The sequence below is a fragment of the Ruditapes philippinarum genome, unplaced genomic scaffold, assembly GCF_026571515.1.
Source record: "Ruditapes philippinarum isolate M1 unplaced genomic scaffold, ASM2657151v2 ctg264_1_1_1_1, whole genome shotgun sequence".
NCBI classification, from domain to species: domain Eukaryota; kingdom Metazoa; phylum Mollusca; class Bivalvia; order Venerida; family Veneridae; genus Ruditapes; species Ruditapes philippinarum.
The window spans coordinates 304,563-332,455 of NW_026860475.1; the positions used below are offsets into that span (position 1 = coordinate 304,563).

The 27,893-nt window shown below is 32.2% G+C and overlaps 1 protein-coding gene across 2 annotated transcripts in view; it reads right to left on the reverse strand.

Moving 5' to 3' along the window:
- Nucleotides 1-685: 685 nt before the first annotated feature.
- Nucleotides 686-27,893, reverse strand: part of LOC132760223 (double-strand-break repair protein rad21 homolog) — a 36,874-nt gene continuing 9,666 nt past the window's right edge. Inside the window, exons 2-12 of one of the 2 annotated variants that reach the window (XM_060752158.1) lie at nt 23,788-23,964; nt 22,603-22,829; nt 20,897-21,006; nt 13,336-13,533; nt 12,332-12,406; nt 9,166-9,264; nt 8,520-8,660; nt 7,650-7,870; nt 5,934-6,045; nt 4,585-4,916; nt 686-4,036 (exon numbers count right to left, since the gene is read on the reverse strand). In XM_060752158.1, coding sequence (XP_060608141.1) covers nt 3,743-4,036; nt 4,585-4,916; nt 5,934-6,045; nt 7,650-7,870; nt 8,520-8,660; nt 9,166-9,264; nt 12,332-12,406; nt 13,336-13,533; nt 20,897-21,006; nt 22,603-22,829; nt 23,788-23,931 — 1,953 coding nt within the window. In that variant the 5' untranslated portion in view covers nt 23,932-23,964 and the 3' untranslated portion in view covers nt 686-3,742. The remainder of the gene's footprint in view (nt 4,037-4,584; nt 4,917-5,933; nt 6,046-7,649; nt 7,871-8,519; nt 8,661-9,165; nt 9,265-12,331; nt 12,407-13,335; nt 13,534-20,896; nt 21,007-22,602; nt 22,830-23,787; nt 23,965-27,893) is intronic. The other variant, XM_060752159.1, reaches the window with a different exon arrangement.

Sequence of the window (27,893 nt, forward strand, 5' to 3'; positions counted from 1 at the left end):
ATCCGACGCTATAGTAATCATAGCGTAAGTCTGATAAACAAGACATAGGTTACATTACATGAGGAGACAAGTCCTTTCAGCTTCAACCGATAAAAAGTGAAGTTAAGTTTCATTTCTCTGTGATGCGAAAAATCGAAAGTATTTTAAAGTTGTCTATTCTTTAACTTCTTTTTGTCTATATATAGGAAATTTATAAACATTTAGCTTCTTGAATACAATTTTAAACTAGGACCAGCTGAAGTATGATCTAGTCAGTTCAGAGTTGTAATCCCCTTCCCCTATACCCAGAGTATGATCTTGAAAAGTAGAATAAACTAAGCATCAAATTGTCAAAGACAATGAAGTTTTGAAACTAGTCTACAAGAACTTGAAATGTTTGTGCAAGTCCTTTTCCCTGTTAGTACAAATACACATCTGCCTTTTTTTTAATCTGCCAGTCCATAGTTAATACTTTGTTGTTCCCAACAGTTCAAAATTTTGTTGCAGTACATTTGTCTTACAGTCATTATTTTTGTGACTATGGTAAAGAATAATGTAAACAGTAACTATTTGGCTACAAAATTAATAATGGCAGAAACTCTTCATGCCATTTTAAGTCATCTAGTCAAACTTATTTTCCTAAGGTAAGCTAATTCATTTTAAATGTACAAAGTATAATCATGCATAAAAAACAACAAAAGCTTGATGACAAATTTACATGACTTTATTATTTATTTTTTCATAAAGAAACTTGATTTTATTTAATAGAATAATGATAAATGATCTATAATACACAATGATACATGACAAAAGAGATGAAAAATTGAACACAGAGGTTAAGCTCCCAATATAAGGAACTTAGAAAAAAAATATTCCAATTCTACACTATGGTTACCATTAATTCTATATTAAATTGCTGAATCGACCCAAATTTGAATATAGAACAGTACATATTGACCATTTGAATTTTAAGAGACTTAAAACAAAATACTAGAGTAAAATGGGTGTGCAAGCTTGTTGACTCTACTGGTGGCAAAGGCTAATCACTTTCAGTCCAAGCTGGTGAAGGGGTTAACATTATATGGCACGAACCAATTTTGTTCAGTAAGGCATATGTAGCACTCAGATTTTGAAACAAAAATTATGTGATAATAATCTGTATGTTCATCTCAGCCCTTACTTAATATAATAACTTCTTAAATACTAATCTGTATTGTAACACTTTACTCTGTAAAAGGAAACAACACAAAAATCATCCAAAAATAAAATAACAAAGTATATTTAATTTGAACAAGGTCCTACATGGTTTATTTTGCAAGAGGAAAAACAAATTTAAAAATCTGCCACATTATGCTTGAAAATTAATATTGATAAAACACAACATGCCAATTCAGCTTTTGAGAAAGGTAGTTCAAACAATCTCAAAACATTATTGTATCCCATGTTATCAAGACATCAAAACATGTATAAATAAGACAATATTTCCTTTGTAACTGATTATTTAGCTAATGCTGCAAGTAGGGCTTCATCTTGCATAGAGACCAATTTTACTGTATTCAGGAACATGCTGCCAAATCACTTTAATGTTGAATACTAATACAAATATTTTCATTAACATTTAAATTTCTATTTTAATATAAATAAGCATATATTAAAACAGAAATAAATAAAATCTTGTTAATTCAATATTGTACATATACATGTATTGTGTACTTCATTACATTAATAGATTTAATTGTTCAAATACTAGAATAATAGTTTCTAGTTCATCTGACTATCTGATGGTAATTATCAATAATGTAAATTCATATTTGTCAACACATGTATTCAGGAGAGACAAAAAAAATCCAGACAAATATTAAATAACATGAACAACAATATTTTGTTAATACAAATTGGTTGGCTTGTACACTCTTATTTCAGACATAAAGCTCTGATTGACCGACATTTATACAACTTAAAATGGGTAAAATTCTCTCAGAATAAAAACATGTTTATCCCGCAATTTTCCCGCAATTATATGGATCAGGTTCAGTTTGTTGTACATTTTCACAACAATTCTAGTATAATACAATGACAAAACATATTAATTGTATAGTAGATCAGTGTAAAAGAAGTAATTTCTTAAGCATAAAATTGAGTAAAGCATTATTTAGAGGTTGAATTTAACAACATTGTGTCAATCTCTGAATATGAAACTTCTCTTAACTTTCCCAGAGTGCAGTAGACAGTGGAAGGAGAAATTAGTCAAATTCTGTTTTATGTTTCAAATTCATAAATAATATATTGTTAAATACTGAAACTAATTTGAACATACAATTATCAAAAAGTAACACTTAATTTACTCAAATGTATTTACTCAAATGTTTGTACAAATGAAGCTTAAGAAAAGTCCAAGTTGAAAACAAGAATCAAACATCAGATGACCATTAGCATACCACAAATGCTTCCTATACAATTTCAGCTTTTACTGTAAAAATATACATAAATATCGCCTGATTTCTTGATTCAAAAATGTTTATATTTTGGGGGACAAAATGCTAAATCACAAGCATTTGGTGTCAAAACATATACATTTGTACAGGTCAAGGTTGTTTTGTTTAAAAGTCGTGTAATTTAAGACCTACATGTACATTCATTTCTTATCCACATGTCTTAAAATAAAATGTGAAATATTTACATTTAAAATTCCTTTCTTATACACGTATTTTATTATACAAAAAAAAATAATCACAGTCACATCAAGGTGTTCTCTAAAAGAAAAATAACTATTAAAATCTTGGTATAAAAGGCAAAATTCTGATAAAAAAAAACATTTTTTGTATATACTGCTATTTGTGAAAGTAACTGAATTATATCATTTCAACACTGACAGTTTGTCACCTTTGTTCACCTTAGTGCAGTAATGGGTTAACCCCTAATAAAAATTCATAGGAGTTAACCCGTTACTGCACTAAGGTGACAAGTTTTCTTGTACGAAGACAACAAAATCAATATTTATATATCAAATGTCTATCACAGAGTCTCAAATAAATGTACATAAAAAGTATGAAACTCCAACAATCAACCTTATTTCAGTTTCTCAATTATATTCCCAGTATCTATTTGACTGTAGACTATGGAAAAATACTTCTGTTACAAACTAATCAATATGTGAATAGAAAACTGTAGAGAATTTGACAACAAAATCTAATAAAGTTTTATGTAAATTATTCTTCACTCAATAAATCATATTTTTTCATTACTTAGACATTTAATTACAACAAAAATGGTTTCACTACATCTGCATAAATATATAGAAAGTAAAACATACACATATACACACACTGCTGCTGCCTTTTTCAGGTTTTTTAAGAGATCTCGAAGGTGCAGAACAAGTAAAATCTTATTTCATTAAACTCTTAACCATTTGTACTGGAATTGTCCAACTTTCTACACACAATGAAATTCTAGAATTTATACATACAAAAATGCTCTCACCAATTCAAATATTGAACAAGAACTGTCAAATGTCATTTTATGGTCACATTTGGATTACTATCAATGAAAAGTTTTGTATCCTTATATTTTTCTTTTATCTCTAAATAATGTTGTGAACGTTTAATTTTGTAAAAGTAATGCACTGAACAAGTCTTTTGAGTCTGCCTCTCTTTTATACTTTAGATTTGTTCCAGGCTAATTGAACAGTTTACTTTTACTCCTTCAAACCTCAGTTTTAAAACCAACAAACACAAACACATGGTTTATCTATGAATCCTCATTCTCAACAAGCTATTCCGAACTTTGGTCCTTTCCCAATTAAAATATCCCCAAAAGGTTCCGTTTGACTAACTTCTACCACTTTATGCTTTTTCAACACTAAGAGCGTGTAGAACTTAGAGGTAACTTGTTTACGGTTTAATTTACGTGCCATGTCTTTAAAACTAAGTTCATCAGTATATCTGAATCCCTGATCTAATGTGTGCTGCATCTGTTCAGTACGTTTTGTCCATCTCTGCTCTTCCTGCTCTTCATCCTCGGGCATTTGATCACCACCTTCAATATCCCCACCAAATGACTGGAAAAATACAGGAAAAATTAATATCACTAGTAACAATTACTGAATTGTATATTCATTTTTTCCCCATCAATATTTAGCTTAAAACTTTGATACAAGGGCATTTTAGTCACCAATAAAACTGCTCAATACATAAAAGATTGATTCAATGTTTCGAGCTTTGACTACAGTACCTGCTTAAACCTGAGATTTGGCAAACTTTTTGACATCAGGTGTCCCTTAACAGTACTGATATTTAATAGACTAGCTGAATAGCCTCTTTTTACAATAACTTAACATCCATAAAATATTCAAACCCCAAGAACTGATAAATTTTGAATTATGACATAATATTACAATAACTATTCACTTAGTAATACAGCAGAGAACACATATCAAACATGCAGTTGGTTTGTAAACTAAATTACTAAAGTACCTAACAGTTTCCGTCTACTTAGACCTTCATCAGGAACAGTTTTTATTAATGTATGAAATATTTTCATTAGTTAATATCCATGGGGAAATTATAAAATAAATAAAATCATTATATATGAGAGAAAACAACTTACAATAGGCCCAACTGAAGGAGGTCCAACTGAGGCTGGCCCCACAGAGAACGGCGCTATAGATGGTGGACCATCATCCTCATAATGTGGATGAATCAAACTTGGGACCTCTGGTAAATCAATGTGTGGTTCGAGGACTGACTGTCCAAATATGTCTGATACATTTGGATGCTGCTCATGAGCTGAAGAGCTGTGACGAGGAGTTTTTGGTGTGGGGGCTTCTGGAATAGGATCATCACTGCGACGCGACCGTTTAGATGTTTCAAGAATTGAGGATTCTTCCATGATGGTGCTAATTTCTGGCCGTATTGTTGACATACCAATTTTAGATTTTTCTGAAAATTGAAAAAATCAAATTATTAATTGCATGAGAAAATTTTTATTTGTGAAGTAACACAATGTGAACTCTTTCTGGATCTCTTTTTGACATACTCATAAAAAAGATTAACTACTGTTTTATTTTTTAATTCATCTAGTGCTTTTGTTAGCCTGAGCCTGCAATTGCTTGTAGTATTTCATGTGTCGACTTTATGTGCCAAAATATCAGACGCTTTAATTTCATCTCTGGCTAATTAAAAATCTTAAAAGACAACTTCAAACTTTACAAAAAGAATTTACTTGAAAGGAGAGCTTTGTTTAAAGTGTATAAATCTATATATTTGGTGTCTGTGAATTGTAAAATTATTGTTAAAGTGACATTATGCCCATTCAAGTGTATACAGTAAGTGAACAGGTCAAAGTCAAAATAAGTTTTTATATTGCCATAATTCCTTTTAATTTAATAATTTACTTCATATGAACAATAAATAACCCCAAGATCAAAACGTAATTTCTGTAAATATCAATCAGAAATTACCTGAAATGTTTATTTTATAAAAAGAGTGGGGCAGTCTTTTTATATTTTAGGCAGATTTTAAATTTTATCCTAAACATTTTCCAAAATAAACTTTTTGTCAAACACCATCTTATGAAATAAAAAGTCAATTCAGCCCAACTTGACTATGAAAATATGAGCATAGTGTCACTTTAATATTGTGATTAAAATGACCACATAATACAAGGAATAAAAGACACTTGTCTATTTTCTTACACTCACACTGAGTAGGGTACAAATGAAATCATTGCCAAACCTACTTAAATTTAACATTTTATTGTTTACTTAAAAATACTCATGTATATTAAATAACACAGAAATTCCTATGTAACAAAGCTTTCAAGAAATGACCATAAGGTAATGAAAACAACATCATTTTACTTTTTTTTTAACTTTTATGAAATATTTCATGATTTATAGCTTTTTACACTAATAAATGGCCTAAAACTGGTAACTTGTGTATTTTGGTTTTTCATACCTGCAAGAGATCTATCTTCTTCGCGAGATATTTCTGGGGCTTCTAAGTCCAATCTTTCCTCATTCTCGTCGAAATCTTCGCTTGGCCGTGTCTTCATGTTTCGTTTAAACATCTGCAGAGAAAAGATGTATAAAATCATTACAGTTTGTTTTAACAGTCTAAAAATTACTAGAAATGCTTTGAACAATGTTTTATCTCATTCATTCATGTCCATACACACACATAACACTTTATTGTGAATTGTCTAAAAAAAAAATGTTAATATTAGAGCCATAGTTAAAAACTGCTAATGTTGTAATCATGAAATGAAAATGAACTTCAATCATGTGAAATTTTTGGATAAATACTCTTCCCTTTGAAACCAATTAAGATTTGGACTTCAAATCAAAAGTGTAAAAGTATACAACAACAAATGGCAGCCGAAAATAAAAATAATACTTCAGAAAAAAATTGTAAGGAAGCTATGTGCTTTAACAATACCATGCCTGAAGCAAAATCAGGAACAAAAACACAAGGAGTGAGCAATTTGAAAAATCTAAATACTACATTTTCTCACTATTATATCGAGCCTTTTGTTTAAGCAGACACAGTATTATAACAGCAAATAAAGGTAAACACTTATTTTACAAATATGACGAAAAATATGGAAACTAACTTTTTTTTTATCTGATACTCTTAAAATTCCCAATTTTGACTTCTTATAAAATCTTTTCTAAATTCTAAGGGTTTTTTGGCATTCCGAAAATGTGTATAAAAGGCCTGTAAGTAACTAAAGATAAACCCTTAAACAACTCTATCTTTTATTCCAGGTCTGAATTTATCAGCATTTCACAAAACTACTCAAGACTTTAACATGATTACTCCACTTTTAACCATAAAAGAAAAATTGCGAGATAGAGACAAAAACATACTCCAGCGGTTTGTTCAAATATTTCAAATAGAGGTGGGGGAAAACATTTTTGTCATTCCACATTTTTTTCTTCTTTTAACAAAAATAAGCACTAATGTAGCCATTCAAACTGAATGAGTCTTTACTTTGTAAAATAAAAGATCATTCAAAAATCACAACAACATCAACACGATCACTACAGTAATAACATTACCGCCACCTCAGTCTGAAAATATTCACAACCTTCACTTTAGTTATACCATGGCCATGCAAAAACATCACTGTATATTAAAACTTAACCCTGTACGCTTGACCCCCCTCCTTAAGTATCTTACCCGTTTTCTTTTAATACTTTGCCTCTAAAAGTGTACTTAACCATAATACTATGACTCCCAGTTTATGTCTTCTTTAAGGTTTTTATAACTAAAATTATCTTTAATTTCAGTTTACTTTTTCGATAGCTAATTTAATGTTAGGAGAACATTTTCCGTAGCTATCACATAGCATAATTCTTTGACAAAAAAAAATATTGTGTAGTTTTCAAGAAAAACATTTTATATTTAAAACTATCAATATAAAAAAACATGCATCTATTAATGAATTAATGTCAATTCTGAAACCTTTTAAAAATTACAAAACAATCTTTTGTTGGCAACATTGTGAAGTATCTTGAACCTTTTTATAGATCTGCATTCCTGAATTCAAACACTCAATACATTTTGAAATCACAATAACAAGATCCATCACTCAGTGTTCAAACATGGACGACATGACCAAAAATAAAACCAGCACATTTTACAACACATAAGCAGCCATCTTTCACAAACCTTGAGGATATTTCTTGACCTAATTGCACATCCAGGAAGAGCAAATAATTTCTCGAATCCACCTGTCTCCTTCCATTGCATAAGTTTTTTTGTTGGTGGTGCAAGATCCAAGGTGGTTACAATATCAGATGTATCGGAGAGCTGCATCTTCATGGTCTCACTTGGGATACCCTGTTGTTCATCAACAATCAGCTTACGTTTCCTCTTTTTCCTTTCAACACCTGTTATATATACACGCAATATACCAATTATTTATAGTGTATGTTTCAGCAGTCTAAGCAAATAATGACTTGCAGTTTAGGTGCAAGTCAAGATTGTTCTGTATACAGAACCTTTAACCTATTTTCAGAATTATATTACATTTATGTGACACTATATATGTCAATAAAGGTTGTCTGCTGCAAAGAACGACCATTGAATGGTTATCAAACAAGTGGTCTTTATCTTTTTAATACCCGGACTGGACAATTAGAATGCCATTCTGCCACTTTACTTGCTAAACTAACAGTCTCAAGACTCTCCTACTTATTTCCTATTCAATAAGAGAACACCTCTAAACCGTAACATACCACTCCACTTCTATGAAAATCATTCTAGAATTCCTAAGAATTCCTGAAGTGTAATGAGGGCAATGTAAAATAATCCCCACACTACATGCCATCATGTCCCCATGTAGTGCGTCAAATATCACAGGGCAAGAAGACATGCAATCTGACTGAAAATTCAAACTCCTGACCTTAGAATTCTTTTATCATTCTAAAGCTATATCTAAGATTTTGCAGTCTGCTTTCCAAATTTGGAACTTTATGGAAGTACAGTAATAAAACTGTTACACAGTTGGCACTGTAAACTTAGAAGTATCTTTCTTACCTGGCATATGGGTAGTGTCTAGTGGTTCTAAAGCAAAGGCTTCATTCTCGTTAGTAATAAGCGTAGTTTGTTCGCCTGATGTGCCAGGAACTGGTGTGGCTGTCATCATAGAATCTAGTGGAGCAACTGGTTGTTGTTGCTCTATAAAAAATATAATATGTATATCTAAACATTGTTCTGTAAAAACATATATAATACATTTAATCATTGCTTTTGTGTCTTATATTTGATAAAAAGAATTCCAATGAATATTAGTTATGTGAACAAAAAATATTAAGTAATTCAACCCTGTAAAAATTCTGTAAACTATGACTGCCACACGTAACACAAGGATACCCTCTCACACCATTTTGTCAGTAATGTTTTAATTTAGACATAGTTTATTTACATTTTAGTTTAACCCATAATACATGTCAAAGATACATCATGATATAATTTTGAGTCATTTTTTTTTTCATTTTTGTACAAGGAAAATGCACAAGTTGTTCTGAGCGCAATAAGCAGTAAAATGAAGAAGAAACAGCCTACAATACCCAACAAAAGACATGTTTTAGTCCAGTAATCCAGTATGCTCCTTTCAAACTTTTGCAGGGATATGAAAAGTAACTATATAAATGTTACAGAAACTATAGAAAGGTTTATTTACCAGGTAAATCTTTTTGCTGTGGTAATGGGGTAGTCACTGGAAGCTCTGGGACTGCTGGTGTGTCTTCAAACAGATTCCCTCCTGCTATCAAATCTTCACCTACAAAACAAATAGTAAGTAACTTAGATTAAACTTGTTTCAGAACGTTTTTCTACAACACCATTATGAAAACACTAACTGTAGAATGGTTTCTAAGAAACATTAACAAGAGGGCCATGATGGCCCTGGGCCATGATGGCCCTGAGGTCGCTCACCTGTATATAGGCCCCCGGAGCGGGCCAGTTTAAACCCCAGGACTTTTATTTCAACAAACTTGGAAGACACCCATTAGAAGATGTTTCACGATGTTAAGTTTTACTACACACATAGAATGAAAAACAACGATCTACACTCCCCCCCCCCCCCCCCCCGGCAGGGCCAATTTTAATCCAAGGGCTTTTATTTGAACAAACTTGGTAGACACCAATAAGAGGATGTTTCATGCTAAACATCTAAGCTCTAGCTCATTGGGTTTTTTAAAAGAAGATTTTTTAAGTTTTTACTATACACTTATAGTTAAAATCAATGACACCCCTAGGCGGGCCAGTTTTGACCCCAGGGCTTTTATTTTAACAAACTTTGTAGACACTTACTAGAAGATGTTTCATGCTTAATATCTAAACTCTAGCTATTTGGGTTTTTTCAAAGAAGATTTTTAAGTTTTTGCTATACACATATAAGGAAAATCAATGACCCCCGGGGCGGGGCCAATTTTGACCCAAGGGCTTTTATTTGAACAAACTTGGTAGACACCCATTAGAACATGTTTCATGCTAAATATCTTAGCTCTAGCTCTTTCAGTTCTTTAAAAGTAGATTTTTTAAGTTTTTACTATATGCCTATAGGGAAAATCAATGACCAGGGTTCTCACTAGGACTTTAAAACATGGAGTCCATGGACTCCCAACCCTGAAAAAGTTGGAGTCCAAAAGCGTGTCGCAATTAATATGTTTACAGATTAGTCATTCAATGCTCACAATAGCATTGCTGATATTTTGAATCTTCATTATAGTTATTCAAAAGAAACTCTGAACTACATAGTATAATTATTGTTTTGTTGTTAGTATTTATTATGAAATTATTTCATTATAATGCATCAACACATGGAAATCGTTTTGTTTTTTTCAATTTTGTACCAAATCAAATTTTATTCTGGTTAAATAAGTCCACTCTAAAGACAACAAGTTTATATTTGTAAAAAAAAACGTAAATGTATATAGGCAGCGTTTAGCGGAATGAATAGGAAAATCGTGTACAGCTTCACACAGTGTGTAAGAGATTCATCCGATGGACAATTATTTTAGCAAAAATCTTCAAAAGGGGGCAAATTGAAGATCGATATTTAAAGATTTAATGTTGATTAAATAATAAAGGAACAATTCATTCGCATGTTTGGCTTGGAAACCAGGAATTTTTGCGAAATTTTAGGGGGTTTCTGGCGAACGTGAAATCGCCGATGTTCCGGATCAATTTTCGGTCAAAGAAAAGCGTATGTGTATTTTGGTTTGTTGTCCTGGCATTTCGGCACAATATCTTAAATTCTTAATACTCTTATAGAAAGTTTTTGCAAGAATGAAACTAAAGCAAAATTGTGCTTACAGTAGAAAATGCCGAAAATATTCGACAATCATTCAAAATTACACTCATTTGTAATTTGAGAAAACAGTCTTTAAATTTGCGGCGTAAATGGTCGATAATTTTATCCTTTTGTCGGTAAAATTTGCTAATTTCCAATCAACTGTTGATCAAAGATATAAAATTATCACCTCACGTGTTATATCTGGTAATTGCATGTACTGTACAGCGCGTGTATCACTATTGCGTGATAATGATCGGAAGCGTTATCGCTGATTGGCTAATCGCTTCACGGGTCGATGTGCATAGGACCGCCTACCTATAGACTGACACGCGCTGACGCATTTGTGTATTTGTAACTGTAAACAATCGGTAAAGTTTATGCGTCCCGAGGCAAAATTAAGCGTACGAGGAATCTTTGCTCTGAAATATTTGCGTCCAGCTGTAATAAACATGCGTACCGGGACGCCGAAATAAGCGTCCCCAAGAACCCTGATGACCCCCTGGGGCGGGCCAATTTTGACCCTTGGGCTTTATTTGAACAAACTTGGTAGACACTCATTAGAAGATGTTTCATGCTAAATATCTTAGCTCTAGCTCTTTGGGTTCTTTAAAAGAAGATTTTTTAAGTTTTTACTTTATGCATATAGGGAAAATCAATGACCCCCTGGGGCGAGGCCAATTTTGACCCCAGGGCTTTTATTTGAACAAACTTGGTAGACACTCATTAGAAGATGTTTCATGCTAAATATCTTAGCTCTAGCTCTTTGGGTTCTTTAAAAGAAGATGTTTTAAGTTTATACTATATGCATATAGGGAAAATCAAAGACCCCCTGGGGCCGGGCCAATTTTGACCCCAGGGCTTTTATTTGAACAAACTTGGTAGACACTTATTAGAAGATGTTTCATGCCAAATATCTAAGCTCTAGCTCTTAGGGTTTTTTAAAAGAAGATTTTTTAAGTTTTTTCTTTCGGTTGCCATGGCAACCAGAGTTCTGCATGGAATTAAATTCTTTGAACAATTTTTAAAGGTGACACACCAAAGGAACATTCCTGTGAAGTTTGGATGAAATTGGCTTAGTGGTTTATGAGGAGATGTCATTTAAAGTAAAAGTTTACGGACGGCCGGACGCTGGACGAAAAGCGATCACAAAAGCTCAAGCTGTCACTTTGTGACAGGTGAGCTAAAATTAAAACACAAATATGAACACACTAACTGTAGAACAACCAACAGAAAGATCAATAATCAAACTTTAACTTAAAATCAAATTCAATCTAATAACATGTTTAATAGTTGGATATATTCCATACAGTGGGCGGCAAAATCAATGGTCTGTAATGATCTAGTTGTCTTAAAGCCTGTAATTACAGCTGAGTTTTTTTCCAGAATTTTCTTTATAAATACCATATCCATGGTCAAGTAAAATAATGCATAAAACAGAAAAGTGAGTCAAAATCAGATTTTGCCAGCCTAGCTATCACAAGATAAAGTTTTCAGTTTCAATACAGTGCTACATCATTTCTTTTACAGTTTGTATTGAGCTTGTTTCTACCTAAGAATTCCTGATCAACACCACCTCCAAAACTGTCAGCATCATTGTCGTCGTCATCATCATCATTTCCTATATCTGAACAAGTAACAATAAATTATTAAACAGTCAACAGAATGGAAACTAAATGCATGTCTTCATCAACATAAAAGTTAAATCAGCCTGTAAAAGAGACCAATTTCTTACATTTCTGCAGAGAAAATGCTTCCTATACGCTGGAACATGTTTATTACCAAAACATGTTTTGTTCTTTTTTTCATATGATGAAAACAAGCAAAAAAACATTTCAAAACTTTCCAAACAAAACTAACTGCATGAAATAAATTAAGTGATCTTAACAGTAAGAACTTGAAAGAAGATCAGCAAAATATTCCTTAACAAATATGTCACTTCTCTATTCAATGCAGCTATGGATACTTTAATATGTCACTTCTCTATTTAATGCAGCTATGAATACTTCTTACAGTTATGCATTAAAAACATCATTTCTACGGACTTAACTTCTACATATCTATTTCAAATTATCGTCTTTACTTTAAAACTGACAGAAGTGCAACACCATCCTCAGAAATGATACATGTATATGGTCACATTTGGCACAGGTTAGGCAATACTTTGGTGCATTTAAACAGTCAATGTTCAAAAAGTATCCTATACCAACTTATTCTTGGCATAATTTGTAAATCATATGTTGAAATAATTTTAAAATAATTAAAGAAATGTATGGTATCCTACAGATTTTTGCACACACTACAAATAAGCTGCTATTTCTTAATTCGAAGAACAGAAATAAAAATTCAGATATCAAGTGATCATCAATTTACAAAAAAAAAATCTTTCCAACCCTGACAAAAAATAGCATTAAAACATACTAACATATTTTAATATATCTAAAATAATACAGAATATGAAACCAATTCATGCAAAAGTTGAACTGAACTCATAAAAAACTTTAATACAATACAATGCAATTCAAGTCTCTTTCAATGAAACATGTCAAAACTTACCCATAAATCCACCACCCCCAAAACCATCATCCAATGGTGGTAAATCTACATCCATGGCTGGGGCAGTTGAGGTTTCTGCAATCATTGAATGGGATTTCTCAATAGGCTGCATACTGATATCTTGTCTTGGACTCTTCAAGTATGACTCATCAAAATGGGCATCCCTGAGAAGCTCCCTTTCGTCAAAACCAACATCACCTTAAAAAAATTTCAATTTGGTCAGCATTAACATTTTTACACAACAACCACCTACTAATAAAAATAAAATAGAGAAGCTCAAGCTTTTTTTCAACATTTGGATAAAACAGAAGTTATCAAAACAAGAATTAGTTAACAAGATTAGTTTATCCACATGAAGATTGGGAAAATATCATTGAAAGCAAATTTGAATTTATACCTGATTATTGTCCTACAAGAGTGTTCTGTCTATTTTAATAAAATTTAAATTCACTCCTGAGGGAAGATGGGTGTGGCAATAAAAAAAATTGCCTACAGACAACCTGGGCAGAAATTTTTACTTGTACTTATCTGCAGTTTAACTTCACAAGCCAATATAAAAATACAAACCATTGGCCATATGTTTTAACAAGTTAATATGAGTTACAGTGTCCCATCACTGTGAGGTGTGGACTGATTTCCCTACATAAAGACAAGACATCATTTCTTAAGTTTTAGGAACATTCTGCAAATTTTATATGGCAATGAATCATGTTGGAACTATCATAATTTTGGTGCTTATTAAATCTGAACATAGATTTAAGCTTATGATCATTCTTTTTTCCCCCCGATGGATTAAGGTGAATGTTTTTCTGCTGGGACACTTACTGATTCTTTTGGTTATCACATTGCTAAGAAAAGCCAAATCTAATAACAAATGTGCAATCCAATATGTGCAATTGTAAAAATTTAAAGTTTACTTTAACAAGCAGTTGCCTCCATATGACCTATATGTATCAAGAAGCTTGCTTTCAGATGGCCTTCCTACAAAAGTCACACTGCGTGAAATTATTGATACAAAAGTGTATTTACTCATAGTTAACTAAGATTTCATAACATAACCCACTAAAATAAATGTCTCACATTGCAACAGGATAGAAAAACAGTATTTTTTACAGGCTCAGAATTTCACTTGTCCACCAACAAGTTCTAATGAAAAAATCTAATTGTTCACAGGCATAAAGTCCCGAGTTAGGTAGCCTGGCATAAGATTTCCACACACCCAGCCTGGAAGATTTGTGATGCTATTAATATAATCATATCTTTTTTTAAAATTTAAATATATAAATTATTAAAGATACAGATGTAGTATTTATTGTGAGTAGTGATGTCACGATGATCGAGTAGAATCGAATAATCGTCGCTGGCCGCTAATGTTAGCGACAATCAACTTCTTTACTGTAAAATCGATGTTGCTTCTTAAATTTCTTTGGGTTTTAAATACAAAATCACAAAGGGATGTTACTCTCATCGTAATGTCGGTTGAGAAAATTTTCAACTTCCCAGGGAAAACACGTTTGTCAGTTTGGTGGTTTTTTTTGGTTAAAAAAAAACACCATGACGGCCCGCCAGTCAAGCATAACGTTGACATGACGACAGTCATTTGCCGATTATGCATGAAGTCTTATGCAAACAAAGTTGATTTATTTCTTCCATTTTTTCGGATATAACCTGTTACCGGACATGTACTGATGTAGTTCTTGTACCAGTTTTTATCGTAGGCAATTGTCAACATGATAAAATGCTTTATAAATGATAATGTTTAACTTTTAATGTATCCCTGTAAGGTTAATTGAAAATGAATATTTTTGAAAACTAATCCACAGTCCAAAATATGATAAAACAAGAGCTGTCCGTAAGACAGCGCGCTCGACTTTTTTATTGCTTGCCAATAAAAAAAGTTTTTGCAGTAAAAGGCAATACAAGAATCTCTGTATTTTTAAAGTGAACAATGGCCATGAGCATTAAGATATTTAGTGAAGAATTATTTTACTGAATTGTGTGATACCCTTGAACACTGCAGCAAAGTTTGAAATGTTTAAGTCAAAAGAGGGCTGGTAAGAAAGAAAAAAAAACTGAGTTGAGCCTTAAATAAATTTAATAGTATTAAACCCACTTTGAGAGAATAAGGTATTTTTACGTCACTCAGAACACCTTGGTAAATGTATTTTCTAAGTCAAAAAGGGGCATAATTCTGTCAAAAACCTTGACAGAGTTATGTCCTCTTGTCTGTTGATGAAGGTCGTGATGGTAAACAAGTATGGTCAGTTTCAAAGCAATACCTCCAATGGTTTTGAAATAAAGTGAGGTGGTACAAAAAACTTAACCAAGCTCAATACACTTTCTAAGTCAAAAAAGGGCCATAATTCTGTCAAAAACCTTGACAGAGTTATGTACTCTTGTCTGTAGATGGAGGTTATGATGGTGAACAAGTATGGTAAGTTTCAAAGCCATACTTGTAATACTTCTGAAATAAAGTGGGGTGGTACGAAAAACTTAACCAAGGTGTGACGCCAACGCCGACGCCGACGCCGGGGCGAGTAGGATAGCTCCCCTTTTCATAGAAAAGTCGAGCTAAAAATTAAGTAGTGGTTTTCAAATGGAAAGTATGAACAGTGAATTTAAGTGAATTCAATAATTTTTCTTAAAATGAACATGGATTCTTTAATACTGGTAAACTTGTGCTTCTTCAAACTTAGTGCTAGTTAAAGTTCATTGTGAATTTAAAAAAGAGTTAAATTGCTATTGTTAAGGAGTTTATGCTTTGTCTCACTTGTTTTTTTAAGGTTTTACAAACAATTGATATGTTAATCTAGTCTGTGGTTTGTAATATAATTTTGATCATATATTATAAGCAATTCTAATAGACCCGCATTTTTCCCTATTGAACATAGAAGACCCGAAAGTGTGTGTTATTATGCTATATACCAGGGCTCATCCTGGGGGGAAATTTTAGGGAGAAGTGACTTCCTCGCGAAAATTAGGGAGAATGGAAACAACCCAATGTGTATGCATTAACATGCATGGCTATACATCCTTTAATTATGATATAAACACAATTAACATCACATATAATATTTCTCCAGTTTATTAATTAATAGTTATAGTAGATTAATTAATAGTAGTAGATATATTATTTAATAGTAGATTAATTAATAGTAGATCTGGCAATGGCATCTAAATGTTTTTGAGCTGCAAATATGAATAAAAAAATTATTTTTGATATCTATTGATCAGCTATTTATAAGCTTTCTCTAAATATGTGTTTATATATTTTCATGTAGTAGTTGATGTAGATATGTTGATAATAATGTGTAAGGAACAGATATGATGATAAAATCAATTTTATATTCTTTACTTTCCTCACTCTTTAACAGAAGATGAGGTCACATTGGATATTGATTAATAATATCTGTTCTATTCTGTTCTGGTGACAGAAATTTCTTTCAAATTCCTAAATGTTGTAATGTCACATTTATATGCATATAATTATGCTTATAAAACAATTGTCAAACATCAAATAATATGTAAAATATGTACTGCAAACATTTGTGCACATTATATTTGATCACTAAAATTACATACATTCATTTCTTATTGAAAACTTTGACTGAGAAATTGTAGAAAATTAATTTCTAATTACCTCCCTTTATTTTCATGAAATGTTAAATTCGGTAATATCTTTATAAATAATGCTTTTTAAAATTTACAATATTGATAAATCTTAATCTGAGCGTCATATTTACGACATTAAAACAAATATATATATTGAAACAAAAAGAACATTTCTTTCCTGACAAATTTTGTTGTTATATACGTTACATGATATACGACCGATATGTAGTTTAGCCATGATGTCGTGCCCCCGTCAAATTTGGCATTTCTACAAAGAAAACAATGCCAAACACCCCCACTGTCTACAACATACCAATCGCAAGATTTTTGCGAATTGGCTTTCTTAAATTTTCGCGTAGGTGTAACTATCATTCAGAATCAGTAATCATAACTTTCTCAAGTTGCTCGGTTTCAAGAACGGCATTTCGCCTTGTAGCCATGACGTGAGCGACATAACAATTTTACAGTAAAAATTGATGTTAACAGACTGAAATCATTCAAAACTATGATTAAGTTTTTAATCCTGTCGCTGATCATTAATGAAATTGATTATTTTTAATTGACTAACAGTTTTGTGATAGCCGTGAAAAATCCATTGCACATCGCCCTGTACTCAGGTTAAAAACCCACCATCGAAGTGCATCGTGTATATCAATTAGGGAAGATTGCACGTGTTTAGATAATCGGGAAAAAACAATCTATAATTATCGCCAACTCCCGTATTAAACTCACAAAACTATCACACAATTATACCGTTTCGGGCCGATGCTCTCATTATTTACTGTTTAGAGTAGGCGGTCTATCGCTTTGCTTACAGGTAGAAGGGTAGTATAAAGCGACGCTCTGATTGGATAATGATAATTAGCGGTCGTCATATGGGCGGATACAATCTCTGCTCTTTACATCGCTAAGTAATTACTATTTGGGAATTAAGATTTTATCGGCGATGTTGACTTCTCTTTGATCAATCGGGAGAGCGAAATTGGAATATACACGGCGAAGTTATCGCCTGAATCGCCCTTCCGGATGAGCCCTGTATACGTTATCATTATACATGTGACGTAACCACTATAAAATGCGACGCGCTGACAATTAGTACGGAAACAAATCAGGCTCAATTTTGCTTAATATCAAATACGGCAGCATTTATTTGTTGATGTCGTGTTAGAATCGAAATTATATATCCAATTTGGTGATTTTATCGCTGGATAACATCACTGTTTGTCGTTGGATGCGCATCATTATATCACTTGGGCTACCCCCTCGTGATATAATTCCTCGCATCCGAACTCCAAACAGTGATGTTATTGAGCGATAAAATCACAGTTTGGGATATATTATTTCTTAAATAAAAGAATAGATATTTGAAAAGATGTGTACTAGAGTAGTATTTCTAATTATAGCCAACTGGTAGATGAACCAGCATATTTACAAATAGTTTTCGAATATTTACCGATTTTAATTGATTAATTAAGTTTGATTCAATTCGATTATCGATTATGGTTTTGGTCCGATTCTCCATCACTAATAATTATTGTGAGTCATGTATTTTTTTGTAGCATAAAGTCACTGTTACAGATAGAACTTGCCAAAGAGCTTAACCATACCAACTTTCATTGTTACAAAGGAATATAACTTGAAAAAAAAAAAGGAAGCCTTGCCAAGATCATGAACCTTATGGATACAGTGTAACTTTATTGCCAATGGTATTGTACTTCAACTTTCAGGGCTCTTGGTTGGTAAAATTTTGGGCGGAATATCGGCTCCATTCCGCCATTAAAATAGTGTGTTTCTTCCCCCTAAAACCCAAAAAAAATCCTCCTCGAAAAGTAATAATTAACGGCCATAGATCAGGATCACGTTTTTAAGTTGAATTTTTATACAAAATATCAAAGATGTATTCAATTTGATTGGAAATAACCAAAATATTTCATGATAGCAGCTTATTGTTGATAATTTTGTTAACTGAATCTTGTTTTCACTTGTTTTTAATGAATTAATTTTCTTCTATTAAAATTCCCCTTGAATGAAATTTTTTTAAAAACCATGCGAAATCCAGCCTCAAAATGCTAACGAGAGCCTTGACTTTAGATATATTCAACTCACCAGTTTAGATTAAACTACATTTGAGACTGTCATATGTGACTTTCCAAGGGATCTTGAGAAAAAGGTCACATATGACAGGGAGTCTCTTAATACAGTCTCATAGAAAATTAAAATTTAAATACCATCTATCTGTCTATATATCATTGTGACTTAACATATATACTGTATAACTGTGTGAAGGAATAATATCTAACCAATTGCAAATACACATAGGTACTTTAAATATTTGATGTAAATAAAATAAGAATCCCTGTAAAGCAAATATAATAGTATGTATATCATATAAAATTTAATTTTATTTTTTGTATTAGTTTAATATTGAATCATTATGGTACAAAATAAACTTGAATTTGATGCATTCAAATCCTTAAAATAAATATCATACTTTTAAAAACATATCCATATTAGTCTGGTATCAACATTTTTCCGTATTATCCATGCAGCAATAGAAAGGTAAAATAAAAAAAAAATTCTGCCTAAAAAATCTTCACTCCATAATTTTTTTAAACACAAGTCTTAATCCAGTTTACTCAGTTCATTATGTTCATTACACCTGTGACCTCAATTTGTTAACACACATCGATTGCATCAGACGCTACGGACACTCCAGACGCTACGTCACTTGACACCTGCATATATACATGTAATCAGAGGTGTGTAGAGTTTGTTTGAAGAGTACTGACTACTGGATTATAATTGGACTTAATTATTTTGTCTCTCTGGGTGTTAAAACAGGTATTATTTATCCGATTAACGGACAATTAAAAGGTGTGAAAGTCGTTTAAATCAGACAAAGCAATGCATTGGGACCAGATAATTAGGGTTGCTTGTCACATATGACAGGGAGTCGTTTAATTCAGACCATTTATATAGGAAAATACGTTGGGAGGACTGAAACAAGGTCGGATAAGACAGGGAGTCGTTGAAACCAGGGGGTCGCTAAGGCAGTCTCGACTGTAGTAAAGATGGATTGACAAAGGAATCAATTACTATATGCCTTAGGAAATAACTGTGCACCTCTAAACAGCAGGTCATCAACTAACAAAACTGGGTTTTAAACATCAAATAAAGCACAAGAAAAAACAAGAGCTTGACTATTCTCACTGCTTGATATCAAAACAAAAAGTATGGACATGTAAAATTTTCTACGTTCAAAAAGGGCCATTATTGTCAAAATCCATGTTAGAATTAAAGGCCTTGGAAAGTAACCTCTTATAATGCTCTCATATAAGTGTATGAAGTAAACAATTCTCTTCAGTAGCTTTCCAGATGCCAATTTGCATACAAAAACTTAATTTGAAGTGAAGCCCACACATGGGCAAAACTGCAACTTTCCCTATTCTTCAAATAGTCAAGCTTAAAATGTGGCATAAAAAGTAACAGCATATTTGGGGTGGCATTTAACATTTCTCACCTCCTTTGAAGCTAAAAGCATTTATACCAGAGAAATGGCATTCATTTAAATCCATAAATGGTCCACCTATATAATAACAATTAGTATACCATAGACTTTGGGAATCCTATTATGATTTAGAGCATATACTAAGCAAAGTCAGCATGAAGTTAAATATACAACATGATTTTATAAATAATGCTACAAACATGAGATCTGAAACTTTTTTTATACTTGACAGGGCTTGTTTTCACAGATAGCGGAAGGGGTGCTATGAATTTAGGGGGAAATTTCATTTTCCTACTACCAGTACTGTGCAGTACACAAAGAAATGTATAGATTTTACTAACAACTGTCTCAAAATAAAAAAGGTAATGAAAAAAAAAACTAACATAAATCCAATGCCATCAAAAGAAACAACTTTCATCTGCATTCTTGCAGAAAACATACCAAAACTGTCATCACCAACGAAAGATATAGTGGTTAAATCTTCTTTCATTGTAATCTCTTCAGGGCGACTCTGGTTGACAGTAGAAAACTGGGCACTCATGTCAATATCACTGTAAAGAAAAAATTCATATGTCAAATGAGTTCATTCTTACAGATATCAATTCTATTGGAATCATAGCTTCTGTTGTGAAAGTTGCTTTATTCTTGTTATCCCTGATACCAACAGCTTATAAATTAACCATTTTAACCTGTGCATCAACCCCTAATAATCTTCTTTTCGGCAATGATCGCCTAAGTATGGACATAAATCAGAATCTGTTCACACTTGTCCAGAGCTTCATTGAAGCATCAAAGCGTTTCGATTCATAATTCCCGACTCAGTGTTTTAAACATCGTATTCCATGACAAACTGTGTGACACAACTTTTTTTTTATTGTTATAATTATTTTTATTTTCTTCTCTTTTTTTTTATTAAAAGGGAAAATGAATAAACAAACAAGAGCGATCAGTAATCACATGTGTCGCCTCATGATGGCCAATTTCATGTTGGGACAAATTTTGTGACAGACAGACGGACAGTGCACAACTAGACTGGGTTCTGATCATTCCTGTAAAGTTTGGATAAAATTGCACCAGTAGTTTATGAGGAGTAGTCCGGACAAGCTTTTGCGTATCTGGCAACACACAGAAAAAAAACACCTTTTTATCAAAGGGCCACAACTCGGCCAAAAATCATTCAACCAGAAAACCCGTGCAATATGCGCAAGGACTTGAGCTACAGATCAATCCTGTAAAGTTTCATTGAAATTGCATTAGTGGTATAAGAGAAGTAGTCCGGACAAACTTTAAAAATAAAAATTATTAAAGGGCCATAACTCTGACAAAAATCACTGAACCGGAAAATGCTGACAATATGCACAACTAGACTTGGTACCGATCATTCCTGTAAAGTTTGGATGAAATTGAACCAGTAGTTTATGAGTAGTCCGGACAAGCTTTTGTGTATCTGGCAACACACAGAAAAAAACACCTTTTTATCAAAGGGCCATAACTCGGCCAAAAATCATTCAACCGGAAAACCCGTGCAATATGCACAAGGACTTGAGCTACAGATCAATCCTGTAAAGTTTCATTGAAATTGCATTAGTGGTATAAGAGAAGTAGTCCGGACAAACTTTAAAATTAAAAATTATTAAAGGGCCATAACTCTGACAAAAATCATTGAACCGGAAAATGCTGACAATATGCACAACTAGACTTGGTACTGATCATTCCTGTAAAGTTTGGATGAAATCGCACCAGTAGTTTAAGAGGAGTAGTCCGGACAAGTTTTGTGACGGACGGACGGACAGACAGACAGACGACGGAGAAGTGATCCCTATATGTCGCCACTACTCCGTAGAGGCGACACAAAAACCAAGTAAAACCTTTTGAAAAATTATTAATTTAGATCAATTATGAACTTAAAAACATGCACTGATCATATAAAGTGAAATAATAAAGACGAAACTCCATCATGGAAAGGAATTAATATAAGTGTTATGCTTTTTGACCATTTTGATACAAATGCTTCAAATCAAATTTTCAAGTTTCAATGAAATTTTATTAAAAAATATATATCAACAGTTTGCATAACAATAATTAACAATGAAAATTTTACAAAAACATGGTCAACTACACTGTAAGCTAATAAGGAAAAAACTCACTGCAAATCCTCAAGAGCATCAAAATCATGAAAGTTTTCTTGTAATGTGATTGCAGCTACATTTGCTTCTCTATTATCCTCTGGCAAGTCAACAACACCAGGTCTAAAAGCCATCTTGATCTTCACAAATGCTTCATTGCAATCAGCCAACAGGTACTTAGCTTTACGAGAGTAAATTCTTACTACACCAAGTAAAAGATGACCAGAAGTTCTTAAAGCTAGCTTCACCTAGACAGAATAAATACAAGCAATTTTGTTGAACTGATATGATTATATGTAATATATGACATGCCTTATGACTCAAATCTGCTGATTGAAGTTCCTTAGAACTACCCTAGAATATTAAAGCTGCATGCCTCCAACAGAGCCAAAATGATCCAACAAAATCAAACTTGACAAAATGTACGAAAAGTAAAAAGATTCAATTAATAATTTACATGTAATGCACAATTTAATGATTGATTTCACAGTATTTATCATCTGAATTCTAATGCAGCAATGGCTATTTTTGCATATTTTCCTCCTTTTGGTAATTTATGTGGATTTTAAGTGTTGTTTACTTCTTTTGTTCACTTAATGCTGCTTTGAAAAAAGATAGTAATCAATAGTTAAAAACCCCCTATAAATTGGGTGATGTCAAAATGAAGTACATCCTTTTCTGATCACAAGTACATTATCAAATTTGGTGGACTATTTTCATTTAAAATATGTTACTTTTAAAGTTTATAAATTTCAATTTTAGGATTCAATATCAACTGTACAGAAAGCAATCAAAATTTTGCTGGGTTTCCTAACAACATTAATGTCATTAATTAACTACATAAATGACACTTAATAATAAATTGGTATTTTAGATCCACAATGGTGGTAAGAAAAACTATTGAAAACAATATAAGGAAGTTGTTATACAGTCATATATCAAAATAAAACATTATAGGAAATTCATATTTAGAATTCAAGCACATATTTCATTATTTCTTGTTGATCATATTTGTATGAAAAGACAGGCATTTTTAGCAATCTCAAAACCTTGTGGTTTCAGTTAATATTCAAGCAGCAATACTAAACTACTAACTTATATTTTCATCAATATAACATATATAACAAGGTTGAGTTCCCCTCCCCTCAACAAGTTTACATGGAATTACTGTGTTGACAGAAATTTTCTTTAAAGCTGATTCTTTACCTTTGGCTTCATAATTGCTTCAACACTGCTGTCTATATTGGTTTCAAACACATGAGCCTTGGTCAGCTTTTTGTCCCAGTGAGCTGCAAGCCAGATTCTAGCAAGTGGCCCTTTCTTTGTCAAGACAAAATGTGCATAAAACATGGTGGATCTTCAGTTACTAGGTTCACAACTAAACTGTAATGAAAGTGTAAAACATAAACTTGATGCAAAATGGAAATTAATATTGTGAATGAGTATTTTATTTACCATTAGATACAGCGATTTTTTCCCCCCGAGTTGTGAATGGGTCCGGTACCATAAAAATTGTGAAAAAAGCGTTGTTTCTTAACAAATTGTGAATTTTTTAATTAAGATTGTTAATATCTTATTAAGCAGTAAGAACATAAAATTTTTTTAACGTAATATTTACTGTTACGAGACATTTTGAATGATGTTTACAGAAATTACCAGACGCTTGTATTAGTATTGATTCGTCCCTAGAAGTTTCGTATTTAAACAGTACGAAAATTTAAAAGGCGAATGCACCGGAAATCATGGTTGGCTAAACGCATTTTAAGATAAACAAAGCATAACAGGCAAAATTTTAGCATCATTATGAGAAGAGAGGAAATAATATGTTATTAAAGGCTTAATTAATCAGAATTGTGAAATTTCATCAGAATTGTGAACGGCTCCGTCAGACCCATTCTGAAAATTGTGAAGGTCCGTTTGTGATTGTGAATGGGTCCGTTATTCGGTACCACTTATATAGGGGAAAAAATCGCTGTAGATAAAATAATTATTCATGATATATTTTTTATTCTACACGTCACTTCAAATCATTAGTGCCACTTTTACTTAATTTTAACTTTATCATAGGAAATATTACCGTTTTAAGATACAATAAAACTTTACTGTAGTATTATTAAAATTTAAATAGCAATTTTAAAACTTTTTTATGTTTATTGGTATGTGAAAAAAAAAAAAAAACAAATTATCTGCTCTTGTCACATTTTAATTTAACAAGATATGTTTGTAAAACATGTATGCCCCCTATCGTCAGCCAATTAGTTATGTGATCAAGTAATTATGACTGACTTAGCCTAGTGAACAAAAAATCAATAAGGGTTATCTACTAGTCATAACTAGTCACTAGGGACCGCATAGGTTGAGAGCAGCACTTTTATGACAAAGTTTGTCATAACCAATCATCATACCAAATTTGAAGTTCCTAGGCCTAAGCGTTCTTTTGTTAATGATCGGAAACCGTTTTTACTTACAAGGTCAATGTGACCTTGACCTTTGACTCCTTGACCCAAAAACCAATAGGGGTCATCAACTGGTCATGACCAATATCATCATACCAAGTTTGAAGTTCCTAGTCTAAGCGTTCTTTAGTTATTGATGCCATGGGAAACCGTTTTTACTTACAAGGTCAATGTGACCTTGACTTTTGACCCCAAAATCAATAGGGGTCATCTTCTGGTCATGACAAATCATCATACCAAGTTTGAAGTTCCTAGGTCAAAGCGTTCTTTAGTTATCACTCTGAAACCATTTGGTGTACCAACCGGCCAACAGACAGACAAATGCATTTTTAGCAATATACCCCTCTTCTTTGAAGTGGAGGCATAAATGTTGACATGTAAAACAGCCCTACAGAGAACATATGTTTTTGGAGCTAAAGTGCTGATTCCAGTGCCTTTTTAGAACCAACATTCCCCTCTCCAAAAAATATATCAAAAAATAAATATTTTCCTCTATTTCTCAAAGAATCCCCTCCAAAAGTATAAAAAAGTCACTCTTTTTGAAAATTCATCTCTTCATGAGTAGGACACAGAGAGGAATTGTAGTTTAAAAAGGTAAGGGTATATGATTACAAGTATTATAAAATGAACTATTTTATCAGTTTTCACATTTTCAGGACTGGACCTAATTACTATTACTAATTTTATATCATACGAACTTGGATTATACAACCATTTTTCTTTATAATTTTTTCCCTATGCTTTTTTCATTTTTAAAGGTGTTTAAAATTAAACTTATAAATTGACATTTTTAAAGGTGTTTAAAATTAAACTTATAAATTGAAACAAAAAATGTTCATGGTCTTCAACTGCAATTTAAAGCTTTTTATTCTCGCCATCTGAATATGAAAAAGATTGATATTTGTACTTTCTTAACTGTAGCCAATATGGCGATTATTCACTTTAGAAAGTAAACATACAGACAATTGCTGTTTCTTGGTTAAAATCCTCGTTTTCACATGCATTTTCGACTTTCATATAATTTTTAAAAATGTTGTTTTTGGTTAGACAATACAGTGTGCCCTGGCTAGCCATACATGACACATACAGCTTGAATTTTTGGCTAGTAGTACAGGCCTGTACAGAAAAAACAAACTTTCTGTTAGTTTGTAGTATTTTTAATGTCTAATACAAGCATGCATAACACCATGATCCCATTATGTATAACACATTTTTAAATCATAAAAGCACAATTAATTAAAGCCTATCCAGGGAATAGAATTTTAGAATGCATTTCACAGAACACGCAAACTTTCCTCAATGATGGACAAACTTTGATCTACTGTCAGTAATCGGTTACACGACTTACCGGAATCGGCCGAATTACCGGAATCGACCGGAATCGGCGGTGAATTACCGGAATCGACCTGTAACTTTGTAATAATTAAACTTTTTAAGTTTTTTCTTGCAATTTTATGAAATATAAACAATATCAATGATTTATGAAAAGATTTTTATAAATAAAATCGCTTTTGATTAATTTAACAAGAGATCTAATATCGGCGAGCTACTGCCAAACTGCCCGTGACCGGAATCGGCCTGTTATTTCGTTGTTTTTGCAACTTTTAATGTTCCTTTTGCATGTTTTTATAAAACCTAAATATTATCATTAATCTTCCTAGAGATTGTGAAAAAAAACGCTTTTAAATAATAATAATAATAAACAAATATTTATGATCTGCGAAAACGGGCAATCTGCCGGAATCGGCAAAGGATTACCGAAATCGGCCTGTAATATGCTTATCTTTATACTTTAAACAAAATGTTTGCACCCTTGATTATAAATAAACAATAGCAATGATATGTAATCAGATTATTGTCAATAAAATCACTTTTTATTAATTAAACAAGATATTTAATATCGGCGAGTTACTGCCATACTGTCGGAATCGACGAAGGATTACCGGAATCGACGTATAATTTAGTCTATTGTACATTTTTAACGTTTCTGTTGCATTGTTAATATTCGTCTTATAAAATATAAATATTATGAATGATATTTAAAAGTTTCTTTCATTCTTTTATTTTGTAAATTTCAATTCGCCTTTGGTTAATAAAGCAAGAGATCGAAGATCGGCGAGTTACATATACTGTCATACAGCCGAAATAGCCGAATGATTACCGGAATCGGCCTGTATTATTGTAATTTATGGACTTTGCAAGAAAAAAATGAAAACAATATCATTGATATCTAAAAAGATTTCTGAAAATGAAGAATCCTTATTAAATAATAAACTAGAGATCTAAGGTCGGCGAATTACTGCCATATCGCATATATGCAGTGTCAGGGCTATCGGACAATTACCGGAATCGGTCTGTTTTTTTCCCCACCAATATTTCAACGTTTAAAAAATAACCTTGAATTATTTTATTAAATACAAACACAATATAAACGATTTTTATAATGTTTATTGAAATCGGTATTAAATAAGAGGCAAAAGATTTATGAAAAATCGCTGTTATATAATAATGAAAAGATTAATATTGAAGATCGGCAAAAACGGGAAACCTGTCGGAATAGGCGATGGATTACCGGAATCGACCTGTAATTTGGTTATTTGTGAACTTTTTAAATATTTCTTTTGCATGTTTTTATAAGATATAAACATTTTCAACGATATTCATTTTTGTAAGTAAATTCGCTTTTATTTAATAAAACAAGAGACCTAAAATCGGCGAATTACTGTCATACTGCCGATATAGGGGAAGGATGGGCGGGATCAGCCTGTATACTATAGTTATTTTTATGTTATTTTATTAAATGCAAATAATATCATTGATATACAAAGATTTTTTATGAAATAAAGGCCACTTCTT